The 26,831-nt window shown below is 38.9% G+C and overlaps 2 protein-coding genes across 2 annotated transcripts in view; both read left to right on the top strand.

Annotated features, from left to right (window-relative positions):
• Window positions 1–26,831, top strand: part of LOC149934204 (uncharacterized) — a 371,814-nt gene that overhangs the window by 314,261 nt on the left and 30,722 nt on the right. The window lies entirely within an intron of this gene.
• Window positions 8,391–13,808, top strand: LOC149934205 (uncharacterized). The gene has a single exon (XM_090153405.1). It carries the CDS (start codon window positions 8,391–8,393, stop codon window positions 13,806–13,808), a length of 5,418 nt encoding a protein of 1,805 aa, XP_090009531.1.

Genomic DNA, 26,831 nt, shown 5'->3' with positions numbered 1-26,831 from the left:
AATTAAACAATATATAGCATTTATTATGGTATTGTCTTATGATCCGGATGATTATTACAACACCAAAAACAAAATGATCGCCAACGTCCTGATTCACAGCAGAAAAGGTGTTCCCGATAGCCGAACGCAAGGCTTAGAGGCCAATCCTGAGACTATTAGTTATGTTGGTATTACGATGGTTAGTACGCAATCCACTTCTTGATAATTCCCTGATTATTTTAATCCCACCATTCATATTGGAACTTTAAAAATTATATTACCGTAATGTACTTCGTAGATTACCGTTAAATTGTTGGAGCCACCGTACAAAACCATGTGTCATAAATATCGAGATGTTAAAATAAATGATATTCACGTATTCAGTGAAGAGGTACGTATCACCACAAGCATATACCATATTAAGTATCCATCTTCCCACCTGTTTATGATATTTGCTTAAAATTCCCTCGCTGATTTCAAAAAAGTGCAGGGCAAAATATACTAACTTCCTAAAAGTAATATATCTGGTTTTATATATTACTACGCATTATAATTGGGACTTTAAGCATCGTTTGACGAATAAATACAGACGGTTAAAGGGAGTAGAACCCTCCTCTGTTTGGTAGGGTGCGCCATAGCTTCTCTCTTTTCTCGCTCATAGTCTTGAAACGCCCAATTCTTCTATTAGAGGATGCGTGCCCGCCCTGAAGACGTTTTGAAACTTTTATTGTTTCATATTTAGTGTTTATTTTTTAAATGCACCCTTAATAAACATATAAACAAAAATATCCGAGCTATAAATTAATTATTTTCATTATAGTTTGAATATTTATTCAAAAATAATTTCTTAATAATGAGGTACGTGGTTTTAGATTCACGAAAGGCGCTCTAGTAGATATGCGAAATTAAAGCACTACCAAAAGCGGGGATACTTTTTGTGGGATAATTCATCAAAAACCACTGTATTTCATACTACGTATAAAAAGTGGTTAAGAAAATGAGGGGAGGGAATTATGTGATGCCCCAAACTCGTGAAAGGTTTACTCCCTTTAATATTGCGTCGTGTTGCACTGTACCCAAACGGTTTTTGTTGGCAAATTAGCTCGAATTGAAAAGCACGAGGCTTCAGTTTAATGTGGTGTTGATGGATACTTCCGGGATCACTCAGAATGGAAAACAGATTGGAAAGGGTGGGATTATTTGGTTTTATATAATTAAATAGTTCATTTATTGAAGCGAAACGAGCGAAGCCTCCCTATCACCGACTCAAATGACGCAATATTTGACGTCGTCGCATTAGTGCCGTGTTTTAATGACCAACTTGATTGACTAACGAAATTTTCTATATCAGTTAGCAGAATATAAATTTCTTAAATAACCCCACTGATATTCATTCGCTTCGATGTCTGATCGCAAGAAGTAACCAATTTACAGAATAGCCACAGTATTTTTCTATATCTGAAGATTTGTTCGGTGATTGTCAAACAATAAAATCCCCTTTTCAATCCACAAGGTGTCTCAGCGCTATCGGTCAGGTCATTTTTCTCAACAACTATTTAGTATAGAGTTCGGAAATTGTCAGTGTATGTTTATTGGCAAGATAACTTTTGAATTAATAAATTTCAGAAAAATCGATAAAAATGTTTTAATTCTTTGGTACACTGAATAGTGTTAGGCTTATAACTTAATTTAGAAATGGCTCCTCAAAAGGTCTTTAAGGTAGTACCAACTTGTTTTTGTTCATGGCGTAATATCTAAGTGAAGTACGCTCTACAACTTTCTCATTGTGACGTTTTGTTTGGCGCCTATCGGTGAAATAATAACTTTTAGAAAACTTCTTCTGAAATTTACAAATTAAAAAGTTACATTGCCCTTAAATATAACCGGAAAATCTCAGAACTCAAGAATAAATAGTTGTTGAGAAACATTCACTGGCCGATCACCAAGAGACACCCTGTATAAAATAAAACTTAGAGCTTTACTTTATACAATTACTAAATTTGTTATTGTTAAACTTCGCGAAGCTTTGTGTGTTAGAATGCTCGAAGCGTTTCGCTTTAGAGAGGTGCAGCTGCTTACCGAACTGTTTGCAACTAACGCAGCCTCACAGCGAAAACAAATGCACCACGGACATCCAGAGCCATAGTAGGACATTTAGCAGTATCTAAATTTCACTTCCAGATACAAATCGGGTGTTAAGAATGTATGTTTACTTTGCAGAGGCATGTTGTGGAGAAATCATATCGCTTCGACCCGAATGCCACAATAGGTGTCCTCACGATTGCAAGTCAGTTTCATCCCTTTGATTTTTACATTACTAAAACTTTATGTGAATTTATTGGCTAAGCGAGCAAACTCGAACACTTTTTTGTGTTTTGTTCTGACGAGATAACTAATGCTAGATGTCGTCAAATACGTTCAAATTCAGCAGTAGGTGAATTGGCCTTCTCAGTTTGCATAAATTGCATATAGCCACGTAGTGGTCAAATCACAAACTTCTGATTTTGTAATTTAATTTAACTAGAAGTTTCGTTAGACTGAACTCAAAATGCTGTATATTTTCGAATTAAAGATATTTCTTTTGAAATTTGGGAAAGCTTCTTCGGGGTACAAAGCTTTATCGAAGATCTTTCTAAACCATAAAGTATCAAATTTGTATCGTTACAGAGCTACGTTGTATGATATTTCAGTGGATTCCGATCCCGGATACGACTTTACTCCAATTCGCGTAAGATCATTCTTTATATTTGCTAGTCCAGAGATGGGCACTTTTTGCCTATCTATCTTTTTACCTCTCAAAATCATCAAGATGGCACCAATATCACTATCATGATCAATTTTTTTTAAAACCCCGCAACGTTTAAATATCATTTTAAAATCAAAGATGAATAACTTTTATCGATCAATTTGTTTCCTCTCAAATTTGGTAATATAGCTCCACTATCACTATTCCGATCAAATTTTCTATCAATACCTCAAAAGATTTAAATATCAAGTGAATATCAAATATAATTACTTTCTACCCGATCAATTTTTTTTAAAACCCACAAAGTTTAAAAATCAAATTAAAATCGAATCTTAGTACTTCCTAACTGATGGATTTTTTACCTTTCAAAAATCTTTAGAAAGCACCACTATCAAATCCCTATCAATTTTTATATAAAGCCCTTCAAATTACATATCAAGTATAGTAAGTTATAATTTTAACCTTTAAACAAAAATTCTGAATTTGAAACGAGTCAAACGACTTCACAATGGTTGGCTTTCAAATCGCAGTGCGAGCCACGCTGCCCACGCACCCTAATCCCACGAATAATGTATGGTTTGGTTTTAGTTTTATTTACCGCTGCCTAAGGAAATTTCTAGAATTTGTTTACAGTTTACACAAGAGATGCAGAGTTCCGAGGCTCCATAGACAGTATACATGTATATCCCTAAGGAGACGGGAAAACGCCTACCTTCCACTGCATTGACATCGTGGTTTCTCCCACTGACGATCTGTTATTGAAAGAGGGGGGGGGGGCAAACGTAAGTTTCTAAGCGCTTCAAATGACCTTGATATCTCCCGTTTTTAAAGTACGACCGACTTTATTCAGTTAGGGCCCTAGCATCGATACGAACTCTTGCAGTTGGTCTAAAAATCAGAGCGTATTCTCTTCCCCTTAGGGATATATACTGTCCATAGTGGCTCTCGGCTAGCCCCAAAGCCAACGTTATGACATCGAAATTTCAAAACCACCAATCAGCAATCACTGTAGCTGGTGCCTTTCTTAGGATACGGCCAACTTTAATCTATAGCGCAAGATCAAAGTTGGCCGTGCTTAGGATAACGTGTTACAAAGTCATTTTTCGTAAAAAAAAAAGGGGGCTGAGATAGACAGAGCACCAACAAGACCACGAGCTAAAGCCTTTTTTTGCGGTTAAAGATATTTTCCCCGAGCACTTAAAGTTGGGGGTAAATAGCAAGCACCGCGCGGAACAAACTCTTTACCATCGAAATTGCGTAGCTCTGACTTTCGGGGATAAATAGTCAGACTCATTGCTATTTACCCAAGAAAGTTGGGGGTAAATAGACACTCAGTATACGGCCCGAGAATGACCACGTTTGAGAGATTTTTAGCATGCTCAAAGAGTAAGCTCCTTCCCTCTAGAAAAATCAAATCATCTCGTTGGTTTTCTGACTCCGATTCCATTGAAGCTCACATCGGTGACGATTTTCCTTCCCCTCTCGGGATTTGTGTGTAAATTCGGCCATGATCAATCAATCAATTTATTTTATTGAAAATTCTATTGTTTTGGTACAACAAGGATATTGGGGCTAAGTCTAATCGCGACTTGTGCCCCATGCAATAGTTAATACATTAAAGGTTTTATTTAGCCAAAGATAAGTTATTAAATTAAGTTCAATTAAAAATTACAACAACAAAATATACACACCTACATGGATACAAAAACATATCGCATTCTTATCAACATTCTTTTACAAAAAGTCAAGTTTATTAGATTTGATTTAAAATAGTTGAGGTGTTTGATCGACTGCAATTTGTGATCAAAGTTATTAAAAAATTTTACACCATAACAGAAAATCGAAGACATTTTTTTTGGTAGTCTTACAAAAAGGAACCTTAAGATGATAGTACCTCCGGGTTTTGGTTTGAGCTTCAATTTTTTCAAAATTTTTACAATGAATCATGTGAGATCTCAGTAAAATTTACAATCTGGCAATAATATAATATTAATAATAGATACACCGTAAGAATTCTTCCCAACGATCGTCTCCCTGAGAAAAAAGTTAATGCATTTTGGAATTTCTAAATAATTTCTAATTTTATTTCTTTATTCGTTTTAGAGCAACCTAAATAGTGTGCAAAAGTAAGTACTATATGAAATTTAGTCAACTTGACATTTAAAACATTTTATTTCAAAATATAGCAATTCCCAGTTCTCAAGAATAGATATTAATCTTCAAGCGATTAGACAAATCACTTACGAACATGCTGCCAGAATTACAGTATTTTGTTTCTTTAATAAATGGTTAAAAATCCAAATATAATACAGCATCTGGCTTCAGTGATTTATTTACATATTGTTCTTAAGAACGAGAGCACTTGCCAGATCGCCATCAATTATTTTAATTTTTAACACAAATACCTTTTAAAATATCTAATAAAAAATCAACGTATTTATGTCCATAGCCAATAGAAATTCTCGGATACGTCGGTGGCTACTTGGGGATTTGGCTCGGCGTTTCAATTCCGTGGATTTATGACACCATCATAAACGGACTACTATCACTTAGAAATAAGTCTAAGCTTAAAAGGAAGTTAGGGGTCGTTAAGGAATCACCCTTTTTGTAAAATATCGATTCTTAATAATAATAAATATAAACACGTATTTGTTAAAAATGTACCTTAATTAATCATAATAAAATGGAAAATAAAAATATTGGACATAAATTATCATATTTATTCACGTTTTTTTCACAATTCAATAAGTTAAGCTATTTTAAAAAAAAAACGTTGTTGTCGAAATGTGGGTTTATAAAACTTTTAAGTTTTGGTCAGTATCAAAAGTGTTAGAAAGTTAAACTAATTAATAAATAAAGTGTTTTATTGGTTGAATTTAAAGTCTTATTTACAGTTTTAAACACAATAACAAATGTGGCATGGCTGAACGGGCTCGTGAGCCCCGCGAGCCCGCATGTTAATTGTCCATAGGAAGGGCTCGGCTCGGGCTCGCGTTACATTACGTCTATGGAAGTGTGAGACACGGTGTGAGACGAGCCCGTTTAGCTATGGGCATGGCAAATAATGCAAACAAAATTCTATTTTCTGACATAAAACAGTGTATTGAGGTACAACCTCAGTTTTTGTATACCAGGTGCTGTGTTGCATCAATAACAAGCAGCTGCTTAGCCAGAACACGCGAGTATATTGTTGGAACACGAGCCAAGTTAGCCAACCAGAATGTATGTCATTGTAAAATAAGATAGTTTTGTGCTGTTAGCATTCAGCACCTATAAGAAAATATATGACGTTCAGCTAGAGTCCGACGCCGATGTAACAATGATCAGCGGCGGCGTGTCTCATTTTTAGAGCCTTCGGCGGCGGCGTAAGGATTATTTAACCATGCAGTGGCGGCGGCGCTTGCCGGCGTAACAGTGGCGGATTTGCATGTGATTTGATTTTATGTTATTACACTCATATCTCAAAATGTCATTTAGCGCTCCTTTCAGTTTTTCTGTATCCACCAATGCAGCGAAATAATTAAAAAGGCACACAAACAATGTAAAAAATGTAATTCAGTAAATATACCAAGAGAGACCAGAAACCAAAATATATTTCTTCATTTGAACTATAAATATTATTATTATTTATACAGCGGTGGCGTCGGACTCTACGTTCAGCGTTTTTTTACCTCCCTGAAAATTGATAAATAGGTCTCTTTACCATAAATCTGACGTACTGGACGCGAGTGACTGGACTTGTGTATCTTCCTAAAAATCCAAGCGCCAACAATTCCTTAATCAATTAGGTAATAATCATAATAATAATAATAATCAGCTAGGCTAATACCCAAGGCACCACCTCAGGCCCAAATAATGCAAACAAAATTCTATTTTCTGACATAAAACAGTGTATTGAGGTACAACCTCAGTTTTTGTATACCAGGTGCTGTGTTGCATCAATAACAAGCAGCTGCTTAGCCAGAACACGCGAGTATATTGTTGGAACACGAGCCAAGTTAGCCAACCAGAATGTATGTCATTGTAAAATAAGATAGTTTTGTGCTGTTAGCATTCAGCACCTATAAGAAAATATATGACGTTCAGCTAGAGTCCGACGCCGATGTAACAATGATCAGCGGCGGCGTGTCTCATTTTTAGAGCCTTCGGCGGCGGCGTAAGGATTATTTAACCATGCAGTGGCGGCGGCGCTTGCCGGCGTAACAGTGGCGGATTTGCATGTGATTTGATTTTATGTTATTACACTCATATCTCAAAATGTCATTTAGCGCTCCTTTCAGTTTTTCTGTATCCACCAATGCAGCGAAATAATTAAAAAGGCACACAAACAATGTAAAAAATGTAATTCAGTAAATATACCAAGAGAGACCAGAAACCAAAATATATTTCTTCATTTGAACTATAAATATTATTATTATTTATACAGCGGTGGCGTCGGACTCTACGTTCAGCGTTTTTTTACCTCCCTGAAAATTGATAAATAGGTCTCTTTACCATAAATCTGACGTACTGGACGCGAGTGACTGGACTTGTGTATCTTCCTAAAAATCCAAGCGCCAACAATTCCTTAATCAATTAGGTAATAATCATAATAATAATAATAATCAGCTAGGCTAATACCCAAGGCACCACCTCAGGCCCAAGTCATCAAGCGACTTATAATGCCTTTATTGTAGCAAATTTCAAATAAAAGCTATTAACACACTCTCTGCTATTAAGTTGTCCGTATCTCAAGTGCTAAGTATAGAAAAATGGTTGTAATTCGAATGGAAAAGGGGAAATCGTTATAAAACATTTGAGTATATCCTGTTCAGATCAAATTTATTTTACGCGTGACGTCTAACTGCATACTATGATGTTGAAATTTGGATTTTTGATACCTAGCGATTTTGGGCTTATTTTTATTAATAAATTTGATTTCTGTATAGTTGAATATTAAGTGTATCTGTTATTGTTTGAATATCGAAATTGTAATTGTATTTGTGATTTTTTATGTTTATATATTTTGTATTTGGAATTTGTTGTATTTTTACTATATTGCCTGTATATGTACGTGTAATTTGGACGATCGACCTTTTTCGCTATAGTAAGCCTTTCCAAGAAATAGAAACTGGGGTTTTTCCACGGTTTAGAGGCGAATGATGGAAATCTTAGGCACTGGTACTCTCTCCCCAGTGGGAGGCGGCTAGCTGCTTCGGACCGGCTCGTTTCTCAAATCTCGCGTATGGAAAGTTTGCCAAAGGGGGGTTTCTCAAGGTTGAGAAACGTCCCAACAATCGGAAGGACCATCAGTTGCGACAAATCGCCATCGGAGTAAGATCTAAAATCAAGAACTCTCCTCCGCGAATGCGTGTACTCAAAATAACCCTTATTTTCTCGGAATAATTCATTTTGTATTTTAACCTTTTATAAATTGTTTTTCATTAAATTCTCAGTTTTTCATTTAGCCAAATTTTCGTGTCTTTAGTCGCTCATTTTTTCCCATTATAAACAATCATTTGCGCGTAATTAGAACCGCTAGTTTAGAATGTTTTCAGTCCGTTCTAAGCCAAAATAGTTAGCTCTCCCAAGCCGGACATTCCACCACACAATTTGGTGCCGAAACCCGGGACTACGCGTATAATCAAGTTGTTTATCGGACGTACTGTGACCAAGATCAGCGAAAATGGCCGAAGGAACAACACCTCAGGATCCAACGCATCAAGCCGTTCAGATAATAGATCCCGCCCTAACAAATACGAATCCGACTCTGAGGAATTTAGTCAAGAAACGTGGAACTTTGAAATCTCACATCACTCGGTCGCTGAACTCCCTTAAAAGCGAGTTGGAAAACGCTTCACCAAGACTGGCAGAGATACGCAACGCCCTAGCTCAATTAAGGCCTCGTGAAACTCAACTTCTCGCTTTCGATGAAGCCATCGGAGACATTCTAGAAGGCCCGGAGTACGAAAAGGACGCGGATGCAGCCTACGATTATCACTCCAACTACTTAGTAATTGTGGATCAAGCGGAGCGATCACTAGCAAGGACTGCACCACAAGTAAACACAATCAACCGGAACGGAGGAAGCAATTCGTTCCCCGTTTTCCAGCAAGGTGACGGTTCAGGAGGTGACGAATTGAGAGTCATCAGTCACCAAACGCAACACGTGAGACTACCAAAACTCGAAATAAAGAAGTTCAGCGGAAGTATCAGCGAATGGCAACAGTTTTGGAGTCACTTCGAGGGATCAATTCATCGCAGCTCACTCAGCGACACAGATAAGTTCCATTACCTTAAATCCTACTTAGAAGGACAGGCAGCGAAGTCCATAGCGGGTTTGGCTCCGACTCAAGCCAATTACGATTTAGCAATTAGCATTCTAAAAGAACGATATGGACGTAAGGACATTGTAGTTAGTGCGCATTTAAACAATTTCTTTAAATTGACCGCGATAAAAAACGCCAATGATGTAACTAATTTACGAAACCTTTACGATACATGCGAAATTGAAATAAGAAGCCTAAAATCGCTAGGGGTAGATTGTAAGTCATACGACAGCTTGCTCGGTCATTTAGTTTTCGGCCTCCTCCCCACCGAAATAGCGCTCGCGTTTAGTAGAGAAAATAAAGCAAGTTCAGAAATTAGTGTAGAAAAATTACTTCCATTTCTAAGAGACGAATTAGCTTGTCGCGAACGCGCCTATAGTGTGCGCCGCCAAGACAAACAAGATCTCGATCGCAAACCCAATGCGCGTGAAAAACAACCATTTTTTTCACGCCAAGAGAACCGCGGCCAAAAGACCAATTCAAATATACCGTCAGCGGCGGCCCTCAACGTCGGCATTAAGGAAAGGGTATGCATTTTCTGTGATAACCCCGCACACGGACCGATGGAATGCGACAAATTCTCAACCACTGAAAGAAGGGATATCGCCCTAAAAAGGAGATGTTGCTTCATCTGCCTCAAAACGAATCATTCGGCCAAGCGTTGCAATCTACGGTCACGACGATTCTGCAAATTCTGCGGCCAAAGTCACCACTCAGCGGTCTGCGATTCGGAAGAAGCCAAAGACCATATAAATTCGAAACTGCGAGACGTCAGTAAACCCGGAGCGGAGCCTGAGAAGAATAAGCTAAGCGTTGGGGTTCAAATGACATCTGTAGCCAAAAAGGGGGCGGTCCTACTCCAGACCGCATTAGCCTTAGCCAGTAGCCGAGACAACGGAGATGCAGTCCGAATACGCTGCCTCTTGGACGCCGGAGCGCACCGTACCTTCATTAAGGAGAAAATATCGAGACAGCTTCGACTTCCAGTTATCGGCGAAGAGGAGTTGGAAGTTTTCGTATTCGCAGAAGCGCGCCCAATCAAGGTCAAACGCAGAAGGGTTCAGTTAGAGATTCGAAGTCTACACGACCCCAGAAAACGGATCGTCATTCAGGCTTTAGAAACGCCCGACATAACCGGAGCCATTTTTTCGGTACCCGACCAAGACATCGTCAAGGAAATGGGAAACCGTGAACTGCCTATGGCGGACGGTCCCATAATCGATGGAATCGAAAACACCAGTTCTCAGCTAGACCTACTAATTGGCACAGAATTCTACTGGAAGATATCCACCGGAAAAATGGAAAGACTCTCGGACACGCTCGTTCTACTAGAGACCGTCCTCGGGTGGGTCGCTCACGGAGCAACATCCGCCGAATACTCTCAAGCCAGTATCAACACCGTCACGGTAATGCAAGCTGTTTGCGAGGAACAATCACTATCGGATCAACTGAGAGCATTCTGGGAGCTAGACTCAATCGGAATTTTAGATACTCAGAATGAATCGGAAACCAAGACACAGTCTTTAGAGGAGTTCGAGAAAAACATAAAATTTCAAGATGGAAGATACGAGGTTTCACTTCCGTGGAAGCCGAATCAAGATCGTCTAGGCAACAACTACGCTATCGCAACGAAAAGAGCCGAATCACTCCTTCGAAAGTTAAGAGCTAATCCCGACCTTCTGAAACAATACGACGGCATCATTCAAGAACAACTCCAACTAGGAATCGCCGAAGAAGCTCCAGATATCGACGGGAGCCCACTTTATTACCTCCCACACCACGGCGTCACGCGGGAAAGTGAAACTACCAAATTACGGATAGTACAAGATGGTTCCTCGCACGCAGAAGGCTTGCCATCCCTCAACGACTGCTTGGAAACTGGAATAAAACTGAACCATGAACTAACAGAAGTTCTCCTAAGATTCCGAGAAAGCGAAGTAGCCTTCATCGGAGATATCGAGAAGGCATTCTTGCAAATCTCGATTGCGGCCAAGGACAGAGACGCACTACGATTTCTCTGGGTAGACATCAGCCAGCCAAAAGACAACTTCAAGACTTACAGAATGACCCGAGTACCATTCGGGATCACATCCAGTCCCTATCTATTAGCAGCAACGATCCGCCACCACCTGAAAAATTATGAAGCCACAGAACCATCCATCACCACACTAATCGACAAGAGTCTCTACGTCGATGATCTAGCCTCAGGAGCAAAATCACCACCTGAGGCATTCGAAATAACGAATAGATCGGTGAAGATCATGAACGACGCGGGAATGAACCTGAGGAAATGGCACAGTAACTCGCCCGAACTAAGACGTCTTTGGGGTAATCCAGAAACAACCCCCGATTCCAGCCAAGTCAAGGTCCTCGGAGTTCCGTGGAACAAGGAAAGCGACTCATTTCGCTTCGAGGCTGAAGCGCTCATAAAATACTTGATTGGCAAGAAAAGCACAAAACGATGGATAATCAAGGTCGTAGCCAGGATATTTGATCCTTTGGGATTGATATCTCCCTTCGTCGTAAAGGCCAAGTTTCTCTTTCAGGCATCATGGGAACGAGGACTGAAATGGGATTCTCCGCTACCGCCTGACATGGCCGAACAATTTGATTCGTGGTGCGAAGAACTACAAGACCTGCACAAAATAGAAATACCTAGATACTATTACAACGGAGTAGATCACAATGAATTCAACAAAACGGAACTTCACACCTTCGTAGACGCTAGCGAAAGAGGTTACTCCGCAGTGTCATACGTCAGATATCAATCCGCCGACAAAACCATTCGAACGACATTAGTGGCGTCCAAGGCCAGGCTGGCTCCTCTCAAAAAGCTCACGCTGCCACGCCTCGAACTGACGGGTGCTCTTCTCGGAACGAGATTGTCTGCAACAATAATCAAGACATTAACAGATCCACCGAAGAAGATTTTTTTTTGGACCGACTCGCAAATCGCTCTACACTGGATTCAAAGTTCCGCCCTACAATGGAAGCCATTCGTATCCAACCGTGTGCGAGAGATTCAATCGAAAAGTGATCCGCAAACTTGGTTTCACTGCAAGGGTAAGCACAACCCTGCCGACCTGCCAACGCGAGGCCGAAGCCTCAGGGACCTGGATTCGAATTCGCTCTGGTGGAACGGTCCATCATGGCTAACACATGATCAAATAAGTCCGCCCCGTACGGAATCGAGAGAGTTAACCGACGAAGAATCACAAGAACTGAGAGCCATCTTCAACAACCCACTTATGCAAGCGGTGACGTGCACGCAGCCCGCGAGCGAGGCGCCATTAGACATCACCAAGTTCAGCTCGTTGACTAGGTTGTATCGGAGGACAGCTTGGATCAAACGGTTTATCAACAATACCAGAAACAAGGGAAACCGAAACGTCGGTCATTTAACAGCGGAAGAAATATGGCAAGCAGAATCATTTTGGATTAGTCACGCGCAACAAGAAAGCTTCCCAAACGAAATCAGTAAATTACGTCAAGGCGAGCAAATTTCTGCAAATTCGAAACTCGCTACTCTACACCCAAGACTAGACGAAAACAGCTTACTCTGCGTTGGAGGGAGACTCGATAACGCGCAATTATCGTACAAGGAGAAACACCCGTGGATATTATCCTCGACACATCCTTTATCAAAACTTATAGCGCACTACAACCATACGCGCGTAATGCACGGTGGAGTCAATGAAACCCTCGTTCAAATCAGGGAAGGGTTTTGGATAATTAAAGGCCGCCAATTAGTCAAAAGAGTTGTCAATCAATGTTGCGTTTGTCGTAAATTTCTCGCCAAACCATCCTACACCCACATGGCGCCACTTCCGCAAGATCGCTCTAATCCGGCTCCTCCTTTCTCGGTCACCGGTCTCGATTTCGCCGGCCCCTTATACAACAAAAATGGGCAGAAATGCTACATAGCGCTCTTTACTTGCGCCACGACTCGTTCCATTCACCTCGAATTAGTCAGTGATATGACTGCTGGGAATTTTCTTCTCGCTTTTCGCCGGTTCGTGGCACGTCGTGGCATTGTGAAGAAAATCTTCTCTGACAATGCTAAAACCTTCAAGAAGGCCGAAGCGGAGTTGAAACAGCTACTAAAATGTCTTTCGAATCCTGACGTGACCAACTACTTTGGAGAGCTTCAAATCTCTTGGCAATACATTGCCGATCGCGCTGCCTGGTGGGGCGGCTTTTGGGAGCGCCTTGTACGCTCCGTGAAGAACGCAATTCGAAAAACCCTAGGCCAAGCGAGGCTTTCACACGAGGAACTCGAAACAGCACTCACGGAAGCAGAAGCCGCCATTAACTCCCGGCCAATATCATTTGTCTATCAAGATGCCGGCGAACCTATACCTTTGAGTCCGTCACACTTCCTCGTTGGCGTAAGGTTAACAGCCTTACCATCCAGAAGCTACAAGCGAGACGAAGGCATGCAATCGACTCAGGCCGAATTAACTAAGCGATGGAAATACAGACAGCAACTCAATGAGAGATTCTGGCAAAGATGGAAAACGGATTATTTACTGGAATTGAGGTCTGCCCATCATCGAACGAAATGCATACCTACTAAAGCCATCGAACCAAGCGACGTCGTACTCATTGAAGAACCACGAATGCCCAGACTCTGTTGGAAAACCGCCGTAGTCGAAGAAACTTTCAAAGGTCGCGACAACTTAACTCGGTCGTGTATGTTACGTCTTTCAGACGGAACTCGTCTTCGTAGACCAATTCAGCTAGTCTATTTGTTAGAATCAGCCTTAACTTCTTGAACATGTAATGTTCCAGAGGGGGGAGGATGTTGAAATTTGGATTTTTGATACCTAGCGATTTTGGGCTTATTTTTATTAATAAATTTGATTTCTGTATATTTGAATATTAAGTGTATCTGTTATTGTTTGAATATCGAAATTGTAATTGTATTTGTGATTTTTTATGTTTATATATTTTGTATTTGGAATTTGTTGTATTTTTACTATATTGCCTGTATATGTACGTGTAATTTGGACGATCGACCTTTTTCGCTATAGTAAGCCTTTCCAAGAAATAGAAACTGGGGTTTTTCCACGGTTTAGAGGCGAATGATGGAAATCTTAGGCACTGGTACTCTCTCCCCAGTGGGAGGCGGCTAGCTGCTTCGGACCGGCTCGTTTCTCAAATCTCGCGTATGGAAAGTTTGCCAAAGGGGGGTTTCTCAAGGTTGAGAAACGTCCCAACAATCGGAAGGACCATCAGTTGCGACAAATCGCCATCGGAGTAAGATCTAAAATCAAGAACTCTCCTCCGCGAATGCGTGTACTCAAAATAACCCTTATTTTCTCGGAATAATTCATTTTGTATTTTAACCTTTTATAAATTGTTTTTCATTAAATTCTCAGTTTTTCATTTAGCCAAATTTTCGTGTCTTTAGTCGCTCATTTTTTCCCATTATAAACAATCATTTGCGCGTAATTAGAACCGCTAGTTTAGAATGTTTTCAGTCCGTTCTAAGCCAAAATAGTTAGCTCTCCCAAGCCGGACATTCCACCACATATGATAACGATTTCCCAATGAGGTACGCTCAGAATTTTTGGAAGGTGTTTAGGATATTATTAAGCAGAAAATAAGAAAATTAAATTTTTCATAAATCCGTCACTAATAAAACTAATAATTATACTTCTTTCTATAAAATCATTCCCAACTTTCTTGCCCACCTGCCGAACATTGCTGCCAGAACTTGGATGACAGCTTTGGCAGTATCGCACAAACTCTATATTTGAATTTGATGGGGATTTTATGGAAGCACCTATTACAAAATATCCTACCTCAGAACTTACAGAACGATGGTGAGCATTCCAATAACCTGTTATTAATATTTTGCAGCTTGTGGCACTGGCTTATAACTTGGAACAACTCCTTCAGCGTTTAGTTTTCCAATTCTCTCCGACTAGAGGTCGGCATTATCTGACCGTTATCCACGTTATTTGGGGTTATCTATGGATAAGTACGAAAGTCGGATAATTTTTTTTGATTACATGACGTAGTAGAATTAATCAAATAAAATAGTTGTGGATGTAGAAGATTACCATTTTAATCAAAAAAGTTATTGCGTTAAAACATTTTTCCAAATCTCTTTGTCAACAAACTAAACCGTTCAACTTTCGACAGAGAAACAAATGTTCAACTAAGCAATAACAAAATAAAGAGACAAATAGGTAATTTCCGTAACATTATTTTTAAAAATTTTTTTTAGAAAGAACTCGATAAATAATTGTTTATGGAATTGTTTTTTAAAGGTTTTTAGAATCAATTATACAAAAACCAATATTTTAATTTGTTGAATCGTTATCCTTCCACCATAACTTCAGAGACATCATGGCGGTAATTGTATCTGCCTGGAGACTTCCCCTCTTAGTGCTAATAAGATCACTTCCAGCAGAAAATACTCTTTCGGCTGGCACTGATGTTGCTGGTATGGCAAGATAGTCTTTCGCCATTACACACACCGAAGGATACATAATTTGGTTATCCTGCAAAGAGGACATCGTAATTAAGGATGTATTGGTAATAGGTTTTCTAGATTGAGTATGTAAACCTGTTTGTTTAGTAGGGTCAAAATGTGGTCGAGTCTTGTATCAAGTACTTGATTAAGAAAATATTATTTAGGTAGTCAAGTTAAGAAAAATGTCCAGTTACTCGCACCAGTTTATTTAGTTTAGCACTTTCTTTACGCGCGTAAAAAGGTCTTTAGGCCCAAACACACATACGGTTCGCAAGCGATTTCGCCTGCGAATTTTCGCGCACGCGCCCATGCGCCATGACTTCCATTCTATTTAAGTCACGCGACGCGACGCGATTTGCTAGTGAAATTTCGCGCGCGAAGGCTATGTGTGCATCCGCCTTAAAGCTTGTTTTCCACTAGCGCGCGTCATAATGTTATTTTCTTTACGCGCGTAAAAACGTTTGAACGTTTCAAAGCTGAGCGACGCGTCGTTGCGCGCGCCAGTGGAAAACCAGCTTTAACGTGTCAAAACTGAGGAACGCGCTATCGCGTGCTAGTGGTAAACAAGTGATATGCTTGTTTCGGACTCAAGACCGATCCACACTAGGAAGCTAAATAATGAAATAGTGAAAATAATATTTTACTATACGTTACATATATACAGTGCTTAATGAAGGTTCTAACTTAAGATTTGAAAACATTAATAGTTGGAATATTAAGCTATGTGTTATGTTTCGAAATAATGGCAATCATAAGTTACAACGGTGTGACGCTTTCTAGTTGTACAACGCAACGTTTTTAATTGATAGCAGGTGAAAACTATTCGCCAGTCCTGAACCGTTCGGACTGTCGCTACGCAGACTACTCGCCGGATATAGAATTTTCGGACAGTTCGGGCGCAGACTCTTCGCTCTCGAAAACAGGTTTTCGGATCGTTCGGGACTGTCCGAGCAGTACTTGCTCTCGAGATGGAACTGGGCTAGAACTCAAGTAAAATTCGTCTACTTGTTAGTCAGCCGTCAAACATAGCCCCTGCCTACTCCATTTTTAGTAGTTCTTAACCCATCTATTCGAAAAAAAAAATACCGAACTGTTCGGAATTTTTAGTGACGTCGCATCTCGTTTCGAACAGTACTGTGGACTGTTCGGGATTGGCAAATAGTTTTCACTAAATTTGTTGCTCCAAGAACCACACTCTTGTCTTGAAATTGCGAACTATACTGAATTGATCTAAAAACATTTTACTCGTATATATAAATTATATTCATCAAACTACGTGGAAATAATTTCTACGTAGTAAATTCTAGGAACCGGAACCGATAATAACAAAATTTAATAACCGGAATCGAAACCGGTACCCTTAAAGTAAAAATTTTAGAACAGGAACCGATAAACCGAAACTTTAAGAATAGGATCCGGAACCAATATAGCTCAAAAACGTTGAACCTTTGCATCCGTACTGTTCACTACCCGTAAATAATACCCAACCCTTTAGCTTTGACTTAACAAAAGATACTACCTAAGATTGTACTTTCTGTACTCGGTGTACATAATTATCAAAGGTAGTGCACCCCTCGCGTTTGGGATAATGAAAACCAACGTGCTTGTAACTAGTGACGTATGAAAAAATATCGTACCAATAGCTATCCAAAATGCTTCGATATTCGAAGATTCACGATAGGTGTTGAGCTTAGCTTTAGCAATTGAGCACGCTTCCTCCAAAAGCGGGTCCATAGTTGGATTGTTTAGTTTCTCAAGCAACCAGTGGTAGGCCGGCATTACCATGGAAATAGTGGGATATGCCACAGAGGAAAAGGAATTCGTTACTTCCTGGAAATCCTAAAAAAAATCTTTTATTTTAAATTTACCTACGCTGTTACGAGTTTGTATAATTTTTCCGGCCTGCTCTTTCAAATGAAGAAAATTAGGAGATAGTAAAGTCAGATAAATATAGGCTGGCAGTTTGGTCGGGTTTAAGTAACCTGAACCCGCGTTTTGGGTTTAACACGATTTGGCCCCAAGCCCAATGCGCATTTTCCGATATAGGGTAGGTTTCTAGTAACTTGAACTAGGCGGTCTGTAAGCCTAGTTAATATGTTACTATTAGCAACACTAGTAACTAGAACATTAGGTATAAAAGAAAACGTTGCCTTTGAGTACATTTTCAGAGTTATAGCGCAATCAAGGTTTAATTCAGCACAGAGCCCTTTAGCGTGTAAAATATGTCCAAGCCGATCTGTACTACTATACCAAGGACGAATATAAACTCCCGCAACGGTTGCGCGTCATATAAGCCATTGGTTACCAAACTGTTCCGTCGCTGAAACTAAGATTAACCAAAATCTGCACAACCCCAAAGGTCAGACGGATTTTGGTATTCAACAGTCTATTAATACGTTCGAAATAAATCTTCGGATAAAGTTTCGGAAACACTGGTTTATGTTTCCTCCGTTCCGCTTGCAAACGTTCAGAACATTTCGGCTGAACCGCTATCGCGGAGTAACTTAATATCGTTTGGTGACGTCGTCGCATCGGCGTTCAGGCAACACATGACTATCACATCGTATTCAAAACCAAACCTATTAACGAAGTGTTTCCTAAACACTACAAACCACTTCGATATCGAAACGACGCAACTCGTTTCCGAGGGCTCGTGCGAACCCGACTATATCCCACTTACAAGTTAGTTCGGTTGCTGGCTGCTGCACGAGTTTCGTTGTTGAAAATGGCTGGGTCAGAATTTAGCATTAACGCAAAACGAAGTATCATACTCAGTATTTTAAAGTTACTTATGATGATACTAACCTTAAGCAAATTAAGGAGTACGGATAATGCATCCCATTCGGCGTCTGATAAAGTAAATTTCCTTATGTCTTTATCTGTTTGCATTATTGCTTGCAGAGACTAAAGAGAAGATATTTACAGCAAAAGTCAAAATTTCATCTAAACACGACCAAATCGCTAATCAAGAGCGTATCAAGGATTTTATTTCCGGAGGTGTAATAGTCGAACAATTTCCCGAGACTCATTTAAGCTAACCCCCTGCCACTCATCCATTACCTACGGGGGGTTTAACTACTAAAACCCTCCGCTTCGATACGCCCTTGTATGCAAATTAAAGACCTGTCTTAAGTACGTAGCTCGGGAAAGCATGTCGTAGGTTGAATTCCAACGAGTCTTTACGTCGAGTACTAATTTCAAATCCTTTATCCCAAAAGAAACATTCAGCTGTGATAAATTCTCTTCACGAATTCCAGATAACCTTATTTTGGTGACCACATTTCGGATCTGTAAACCGTCGATAATTTGACTTTGTTTAGAATTTATCTTAAGCTTATGTAATTATTGCCATGAAGCGATATTAGACCGATTTTTAAAACAATAGAAAGACACCGACGGTCGATATATTACAAAAAATAAGGTATACTCGAGAGGCCAACGACTTGTCTACATACTGAACATAAGAGTACAGAGAGGGTCAGTAAAGCGTTTGGTGGTACAGAGTTCGCGCACTCTTAGTACAGCCCAAGCTACAGTATTGTACACAGATTTCGCGTGGTGATAAGCCGTTTTGAAATAGAAATAGCGCGATACTTCGGCAAATATGCCTTCGAGGCTAAATTAAAATTAACAATAAAATAAAAGTAAATTTGATAGAAGCGCAATTACAGGATTTATTTAGAAAGGGAATAGAACCTAGGCTTTTTGGAATCGAAAACCTACACTTTCACTAACGGCGCTAGTTGGCGAGTTCTCGCTAAAATTGTTAAGGTCTTCCTTGACGTTATATTTCGTTTAAATTACTTTAATTCTTTAGGATTACCTTTGCCACAGCATTTCCTATGTGACAGTCCGTACCTGTCCACACATCGACTGCATTCTCTCGATACTCTTCAATAGTATCAAAGTTTGGTTGCGATTTCAGGTGTTTGAGTAGTATCCTGGACTGCTAAATTTAGGACGTGGGCAAAGCATCGTATACGAGTTTGTGAGCTGTATCTAATACCTATGTCTTTACTAATGTGTTCGAAGCGTTGTCCATGATAATTTCAAGCACCTATGCCAAGGCGTGTTTCCAAAAATCGATATAACATTATGGAAGAAACATTTTAAATTTTAGTAAAACGTTAGAAACAATATTATTCCTCAAAAATTCAACCGACCTTCGAATTGTACTTCTGTACCTTAGATACGAACAAGTCACAAATTTTTTTTTCCCGTATGTCGAAGAGGGAAATGTACGAACCCCATTAATTTGTTGCGCATTACAAAATTTGCGTCAATCCAGTGACCAGTGACTGCGACGAATGGTATTCTATTTGATGACGTCCAACCATCAAGAGTAAACGACATTTGCCCCTCTACAGCCAAGGGGAATTCAACGAGATTTTACGTGCTGCGTTGTATTCGTTCCAGAGTTATTTGATTTCGTTTATTCCGAAAGTGGAATCAAAATATATACTAGGACGTCACTTCGGCCGCGTACAGGGACCACGGCCGGGTACAGAGCAAAAAGAGTTTCCATAGAAGTCGTTGCTACACTCTTCGCTATTCTCAATAATTCCCAGATTAAGTACTTAGTTTATTTATTGCTATTTCAATAGTATAATCCAAAACATCCGCTGCGTCTGCCACGGCACCGATTTACATGTAAATATTCTAAGCTCGTAGTGCATTACTCTCTCTCTTGCGGGGCAACACGGTCTTTTACCCCCAAATTACGAAAAAGATTAAGATTTCATTATTAAACCCTCAAAAGGTCGATTGCCAACTAAGTTCTTTAATATTTTAGGGCTGTTCGTAAATGACGTAAAGCAAAAACAAATTTTCGAAATAAGTTTATACGTAGTTCTCTATTGTTTCAGAAGTGGGCAAAAATAGTGAAAACTCTTCCAAAATGGGCGCTCACTCATTGCCAGGCTATTGTGAAATATCATCGCTAACAATTTTTGCCCACCTCTGTATTGTTTTACTTTTAGATACTATTCATACTAATCATAAATAAAAAAGGACTAAATTGAGACTTAAGTTTAAATGAGCAAATGTTGCAGTACAAAATGAAAATAAGTAACGTAACATTTCCGCGTACCCTTCCTTTCCCCCAGTAATTTTATTAACGCTTCAACCAACCTGCCTCCTCTGCGTTATGAAATTTGTGAAAGGCGCCTTACCAAAGTAATTAGTCTTTTAAATTACTTAGAACCACGCCGTGGCATATGTGAGAAGTTCGTAAATTGCTGGTATATCGTCTGTTAAGTAGACCATTTTCATTGATAAAAGACCAAAGCGCCTGTTTAGCTGACAAAAATTCAGCAGTTTGCGAGCTTCTCACATAAGCCACGGCGTGGCTTTATCTTAATCTAAATGGCTAATTTCGCAATATGTATAGCGATAAACTGTACAACCTACCTTACACGTATCTACTACTAGTTGCGATTCTCGTTCGTAGATAGTCATTAGGTTTGATCTCAAAACTTTGGTCGATTGAGGTAATGAATCAACAAGGGTAGTATTTTTGGTACACAGAGAATGTAGTAACGCTTTAAATCTGGGATGTTCAATTGTAGTAAACGGCTTATCTGTTTCAACGAGCCAGCGCCTTAAGCAATCCTTCGCGTGGTCGATGGCTACTTCGCTTGGCTATACGTGTCAAAAGACTAGTTAACAGTCCACTCGATTTCTTAAGTCATTCTGAAACTTACCTTCGCGGTAAATAAAACGCCCACCACCGACGAGTGTTTTTTATCCAAATGGTATTTCAGGTGGCTAGTTCCTTGGTATTTCAAAGAATCCTGAATTTTGTACTCCCTACAAATTGTTAAAAAAAAATATTCTAAGACTTTGGTGGCCACTTTATATGACACGATATGTAAAACGGTACTCCTCTTTCAATTAGATCGTGATAAAATAGTTGAAAATGAGCTTAATTGTCAACGCATGGTTGACGTCAGTAGACTACTAAAAGCTAGACCAAGTCTGCACCTGTCTGTGCACGCCTAGCAGTGCTTAACGGTTAAGTGACGCCATTAAATTGTACCCAATTGCAAATGTTTTACCGTTAATATGCCCTATGGTCTGGAACAAACAGTGGTGTAAATTCAGTCCGCTTGCTGTAAGAGCGAATGCCCACAGGAGGTTGAAACTGGCCCATAGCCGAATATATTAAAAAAAAATAAAAAAAAACAACCCCCGTTTGAGTCACGAGTTCGCCTGTGATGGTAACCTTTGAGGATCCATTGTTTAGCCACGGCAATCCAAGTATAATTTCATGATACGATCCCTTTTTTTAATATACAGTGTATATGCTCACGGGGCCGGTGTTATCCGAGGTAAGTAGGCGATCGCGTTGGGTTTCCCACTTAGCATCGCTTAAAAAGGGGCCCGCTTTTCGGTTTGAACTTTCCTACCAAAAGAAAATTTATTGGTGGGAGGGGCCCGCTCATTTGTCGCTGTACGCTGAGATACTAATGTATATAGTAAAGTTTACATTTTCTGGCAACAAATTAAACACCGTCACTCGTAAATACCAAAATTAAAGTATGGAGTACTTACTTCTCGCAATATTTACAATGAGGCATACTACCCACGATTTGAAAATGAGTCCACACTGGACTACGCACATTTCGATTCATATTGAGGTTATCATTGTGCGTTGACTCTTATTCATTACCTGCCATTGCCTAAATCTAAATACTTTTAAATACTCGTAATATATCCACAATCAGTATACGCTACCACTTTATTACTACCCTCGGATGCTAGCAGAAATATACGAGCCGACAAATTACCATCACATAGCCCAGCAGCTTACGATTAATTAATTCATTTAAACGGTAACGAAGTAAACTCATTTTGGATTTTTACCTCTCCGAGGGGACAAAGTCCCCTAGGAGGGGTTATACAACGACCGTGTCTGTCTGTGGGTCTGTGGGTGGGTCTGTGGGTGGGTCTGTGGGTGGGTCTGTGGGTGGGTCTGTGGGTGGGTCTGTGGGTGGGTCTGTGGGTAGGTCTGTGGGTGGGTCTGTCTGTCTGTCAGGACTGCGAACGCGTTCGCATTTTCGGTGCAAAGTGTAATCACTGCGTACGCAGTTTCTCAAAGGGTTGGCAAAACCACCGTGTGACGGTGAGCGGTGGTGTTTTTTCGCTCACCGTCGTGACGGTTTGGTGTATTACGTTTTTGTAATGTTTATGCGTAGGTTGTGAGTGTTGAATTTGTTGTGTTTGTGTTCTGATGGTTGTGCATGTTGAGTCTGTTGTGTTTATATGGGCGTTTTCTCTCCAACTTCTTCTTAATGACTTTGGGACGGACCGAGTGCTGAGTGTAATGCTACCTCTCAACGTCCAATGGCAGGGTTTCCACCAGTTGTACACGGTATTCGTCTTAGTATCAATTTGCGATCGCATCCGGCGGGATTTGAACCCGAGACCTCCTGATTGACAGGCGGACGTTCTACCACAGAACCACCGACACTTGTTACGCCTTATTGAAAATTAGACCTTCAGCTTTATCGGAAGCGTATTTAATAGAGTACGAAATTTTGGTTTAATTGAAATAGAATTGAAATTGAAATTATTGCATCGAAGAAATTCTAATTTAGCGTTTCTCTATTGATTAAAAACAAATGCGCCACCCAGGTTTCGAACCCAGACCATTCGGCTTGGCAGTCGAGCGCTCTACCACAGAACCACCGATAGCTGCTTAGATTCACTGAAATTAAGACAGGCATCGTAAGCATAATAGGTAATAAAGTCTTTTTTTATTAATGAATTTATGAAGGCCTAATCTGGTATTTTTTAAAGGTTAAATCTTGTTTTAGCGCAGTCAGCCGAGATTAGAGGGTTAAAGGGTAGACCCTGTGGGTGGTCCACTTTCTTAACGACCTATATATAGTTCTGTTAATTCAAAGGAGATAATTTAACGTTAATTGCTTTAAGAGCTGGCGGTTAGTCAAGTGGCTCTCTGTGCTTTGTTGATGGTAAGGTTTTTGCTTCTTGTAAATACATTTGGTGTGGATATTTGGATATCTACGATTTCTAACGCAGTCAATGATTTCTTGGGTGTGCGAGTCATTATATGATATTGGAAATTGGATGGCATTGGTCTTTTTCATGTGGTATGCGTCACAACGTCAACAGGAAGTGAACGAGTCGTCCACTACCAGATATCTACGGTATCTTCATCAAGGGCGAGTGTTGAAATAAAATGAGCGTTAAAGATGCGGCAAGTATTTCGTAAGCGAGTAATTCCAAAAAGCCTCTGTAGATATTTCTTTCATTAAAATTTGCTTCGTATTATATTTAACTGATAAACTTGTTCTGTAAAAGGGTTTAATTCAATTGTGCATTGTTATAGTACGTCTAACTTACTGTTGTAACTACTTAACTTATGATATTCTGAATAAATTAAAATTGGTCGTTTCGTCTCAATTATTTTAATTATAATTAAAATTTTATACCGGGCGGGATAGAAATGGGTTAATATTTTTAACAAATAACTCTTAATTGCGGAGATATATCTTTAAGGGTTATCTCGAGAAATTAATACCACTAGGGACAATTCTTCCGAGGAGAGGTATATTTTGGCTTGCCAACTTGTTTTGTAACCTGAAATAAACGATTAAAAATATATCAAACAACCGAAGCTTCCCTTATTTAAAAAAACGTCAGACGAAAATAAATCATAATTTATAATTCTTTAAATAATAATAACACTCCGCGGGTTGTTAAAATGGTCATTTTTTAAATTAAAAATATAAGTGTGTGTTCAAATATTTATGTTGCACAGCTAACTGATAATTTTTTAATTAATTGAGACCGGTCAATTTTAACTGCGAATAATTATCTATGGATAACACTAAGATTGCTTAATCATGGATAAAAGTTAACTGAACGCCGACCTCTACTCCCGACTGGATTAAGTTCGGTTTCCCATTCCATAAAAACTTGTCGAGGTTAACGGTAATAGTGAGTGTATGGAGCTGTTAGCTCGCGTGGCTTGCAGGGCTTGCGACCACCCTCCTACGCATTGTAACCCGGCCACCTGAATTAATGGCTTCAAAAGACGCTTGTTGACTTAGGCCTAAGGTGGTGCCTTGGTTATTAGCCTAGCTGATTGTTTATGGCACGCGACGAAAAAGCTCCGGAAGGTTTTAAGAAAATGGGAAACCGAATACCCAATGAAACACCATTAACCAGTGGGGGGAGTTGAGAACCCGGCTCCTCTATTAGCGAGGCGAAAGTGCTAGCCATTCCTCCACTCCACTTTAACAAAGGTTCACTATTTTAACGGGTATTACGAAACAATGAAAATATCAAAATATTTGGGGATTGTATGTATTCTGATGCCATTGCATTATCATCGTAATTAGATGTGATTACTCACCTCCGCCTGTTATTGGTCTCCAAAACTCTAAGAAGACCGTTCCGAAAAAGTAAATATATTCGTGTTTAGATCTCCCAGCTTTCGCCCAAATATATCGAACCACGTACACCGTGATGCACAAATTGAAAGATACAATGAGTGAAAGCCAAACCTACGTAATATTTAAAATTTAATTAACTTGAATCAGAATTTTTGTACACACCAGGTCCACTGCTATATTTAAATTTTAAAACTATCTCGTAGACACAAAGTCGTTTTGGGTGCAAAACATTGAAAACGAAAAATATGGAATACACTATTGCAGTTATCCATTTTTAAAATGGCAAACTGCTAAAATGGTAAAAGTATTTCTGAATAAATGTCTTTACCGATATTTGAAATACATCCATAAATTGAAAGACATTATTAACATCATCTTTGGAACCAACCACGAGTGTTATAAAGTTGAAATAGATTGGATTCGTAAATCTGATTAATCGTAAACGGGCCAACAGCCAAGTCCACTTCCTAAAACCAAGAAGCGTAAGAACATACAAATATATAAAGAATTGAATAAAATATTGTGTAGTTCGAACAAAATTCTAATGATTTAAAATTAATCCTATTAAATCTGTCGAACAAGATACATGTTTATGACTTCTGGATATCGTAAGCCTAACGAATTCATTAATGAACTGATATTACATTGTAACGATACTTTACGATAGTTGTATTAGAAATAATAACTTATGTTCAAATTATCCAAAACTTTAAAATGTCAAAAGTATTAAGTACCCTGGAATTTATATTGATTTTAATTTAAAATGGATTAATATCAATAATCTATGTAAAAGCCTGAGATACCTTTTGTATAACTTCAGATTACTGCGTTACATACTTGATTTGCAATTTTTGCGAATGGTTTACTATGCTCTTGTATACAATCTATGATTAATTACGGTATTATTGCTTAGGGCTCTGCTACAAAAACTGTCCTCAGTCCACTTGTTAAAGCCCAAAATAAGCTCGTAACAACGTGTATGAATGTTCCATACCGGTTTCATAAAAATATTGCATATTCTACTTTTAAGGTTATGACTGTGAAACAATTATTCGTTAAAACATCAAAACAAATATTTGTGAATTAAAAAATAATGATCAATGTTTAATTAAAAGTGGAAGGAGCTCAAGGCTTCCATATACTATGAACTTTACACTCCCTAAAATGTTAAAAACTAAAACTAAAAAACAAGCAAAATACTTGGGATATAAACATTTTAATTACTTAACTTAAAGATTAAAAATATAAGTAAAATTTTTTCGATTTAAAAAATGATTAAATCAATGTAAAAATGAAAATGATCGGGAAATTAGTAATTGTTTAGAAAAATAACTGTAATTTCACCTTAAAAATTAAATAAGTGTTACCAAATTTTGTACTCAGAACGGTACAACGCATATACAGCGGGTTGAAAGCAAATATTCGAAGATTAATTTTGTACTTGGAAAATAAAATAATGCTTTAAATAAATAAATAACAACAATATTATAATAATAGTGTAAAGTTATGTGGAAATTTAACTACAAACATCTCTGAACTTACGTTTCTGAATACCATTCCAATCATTCCGTTAAAGGAACCATTTGAAATTCTTTTGCCCCAACATCCATCAGCCGGTTCAGAAAACACCAATCTGGAAAATATTAGAATGCTATAACTTTAAAGCAAAATACGTATTGGAAGAACGTTCCGAACACGTTTATTTTTCAAGATAAGCTATTTCAGTTAGGATTATATTTTGATTCAAACGTAGGGCTGATAAGCTTATTTGAAATAATTTTCAATTTTAAACGAAGTTAAGGACAATCTATTAGGTGTAGTAAAGGTAGTACTCGTTATTTCCAAGCTTTCTTTTTGATGGAAAGAGGAATATAAAATATATCTAATAAATA

Source organism: Leiobunum rupestre, chromosome 7 (genome assembly GCF_980474605.1).
Source record: "Leiobunum rupestre chromosome 7, qqLeiRupe1.1.hap1, whole genome shotgun sequence".
NCBI lineage: Eukaryota > Metazoa > Arthropoda > Arachnida > Opiliones > Sclerosomatidae > Leiobunum > Leiobunum rupestre.
Note: the sequence above shows the minus strand (reverse complement) of the source record. Positions and strands in the feature narration are given on the sequence as shown.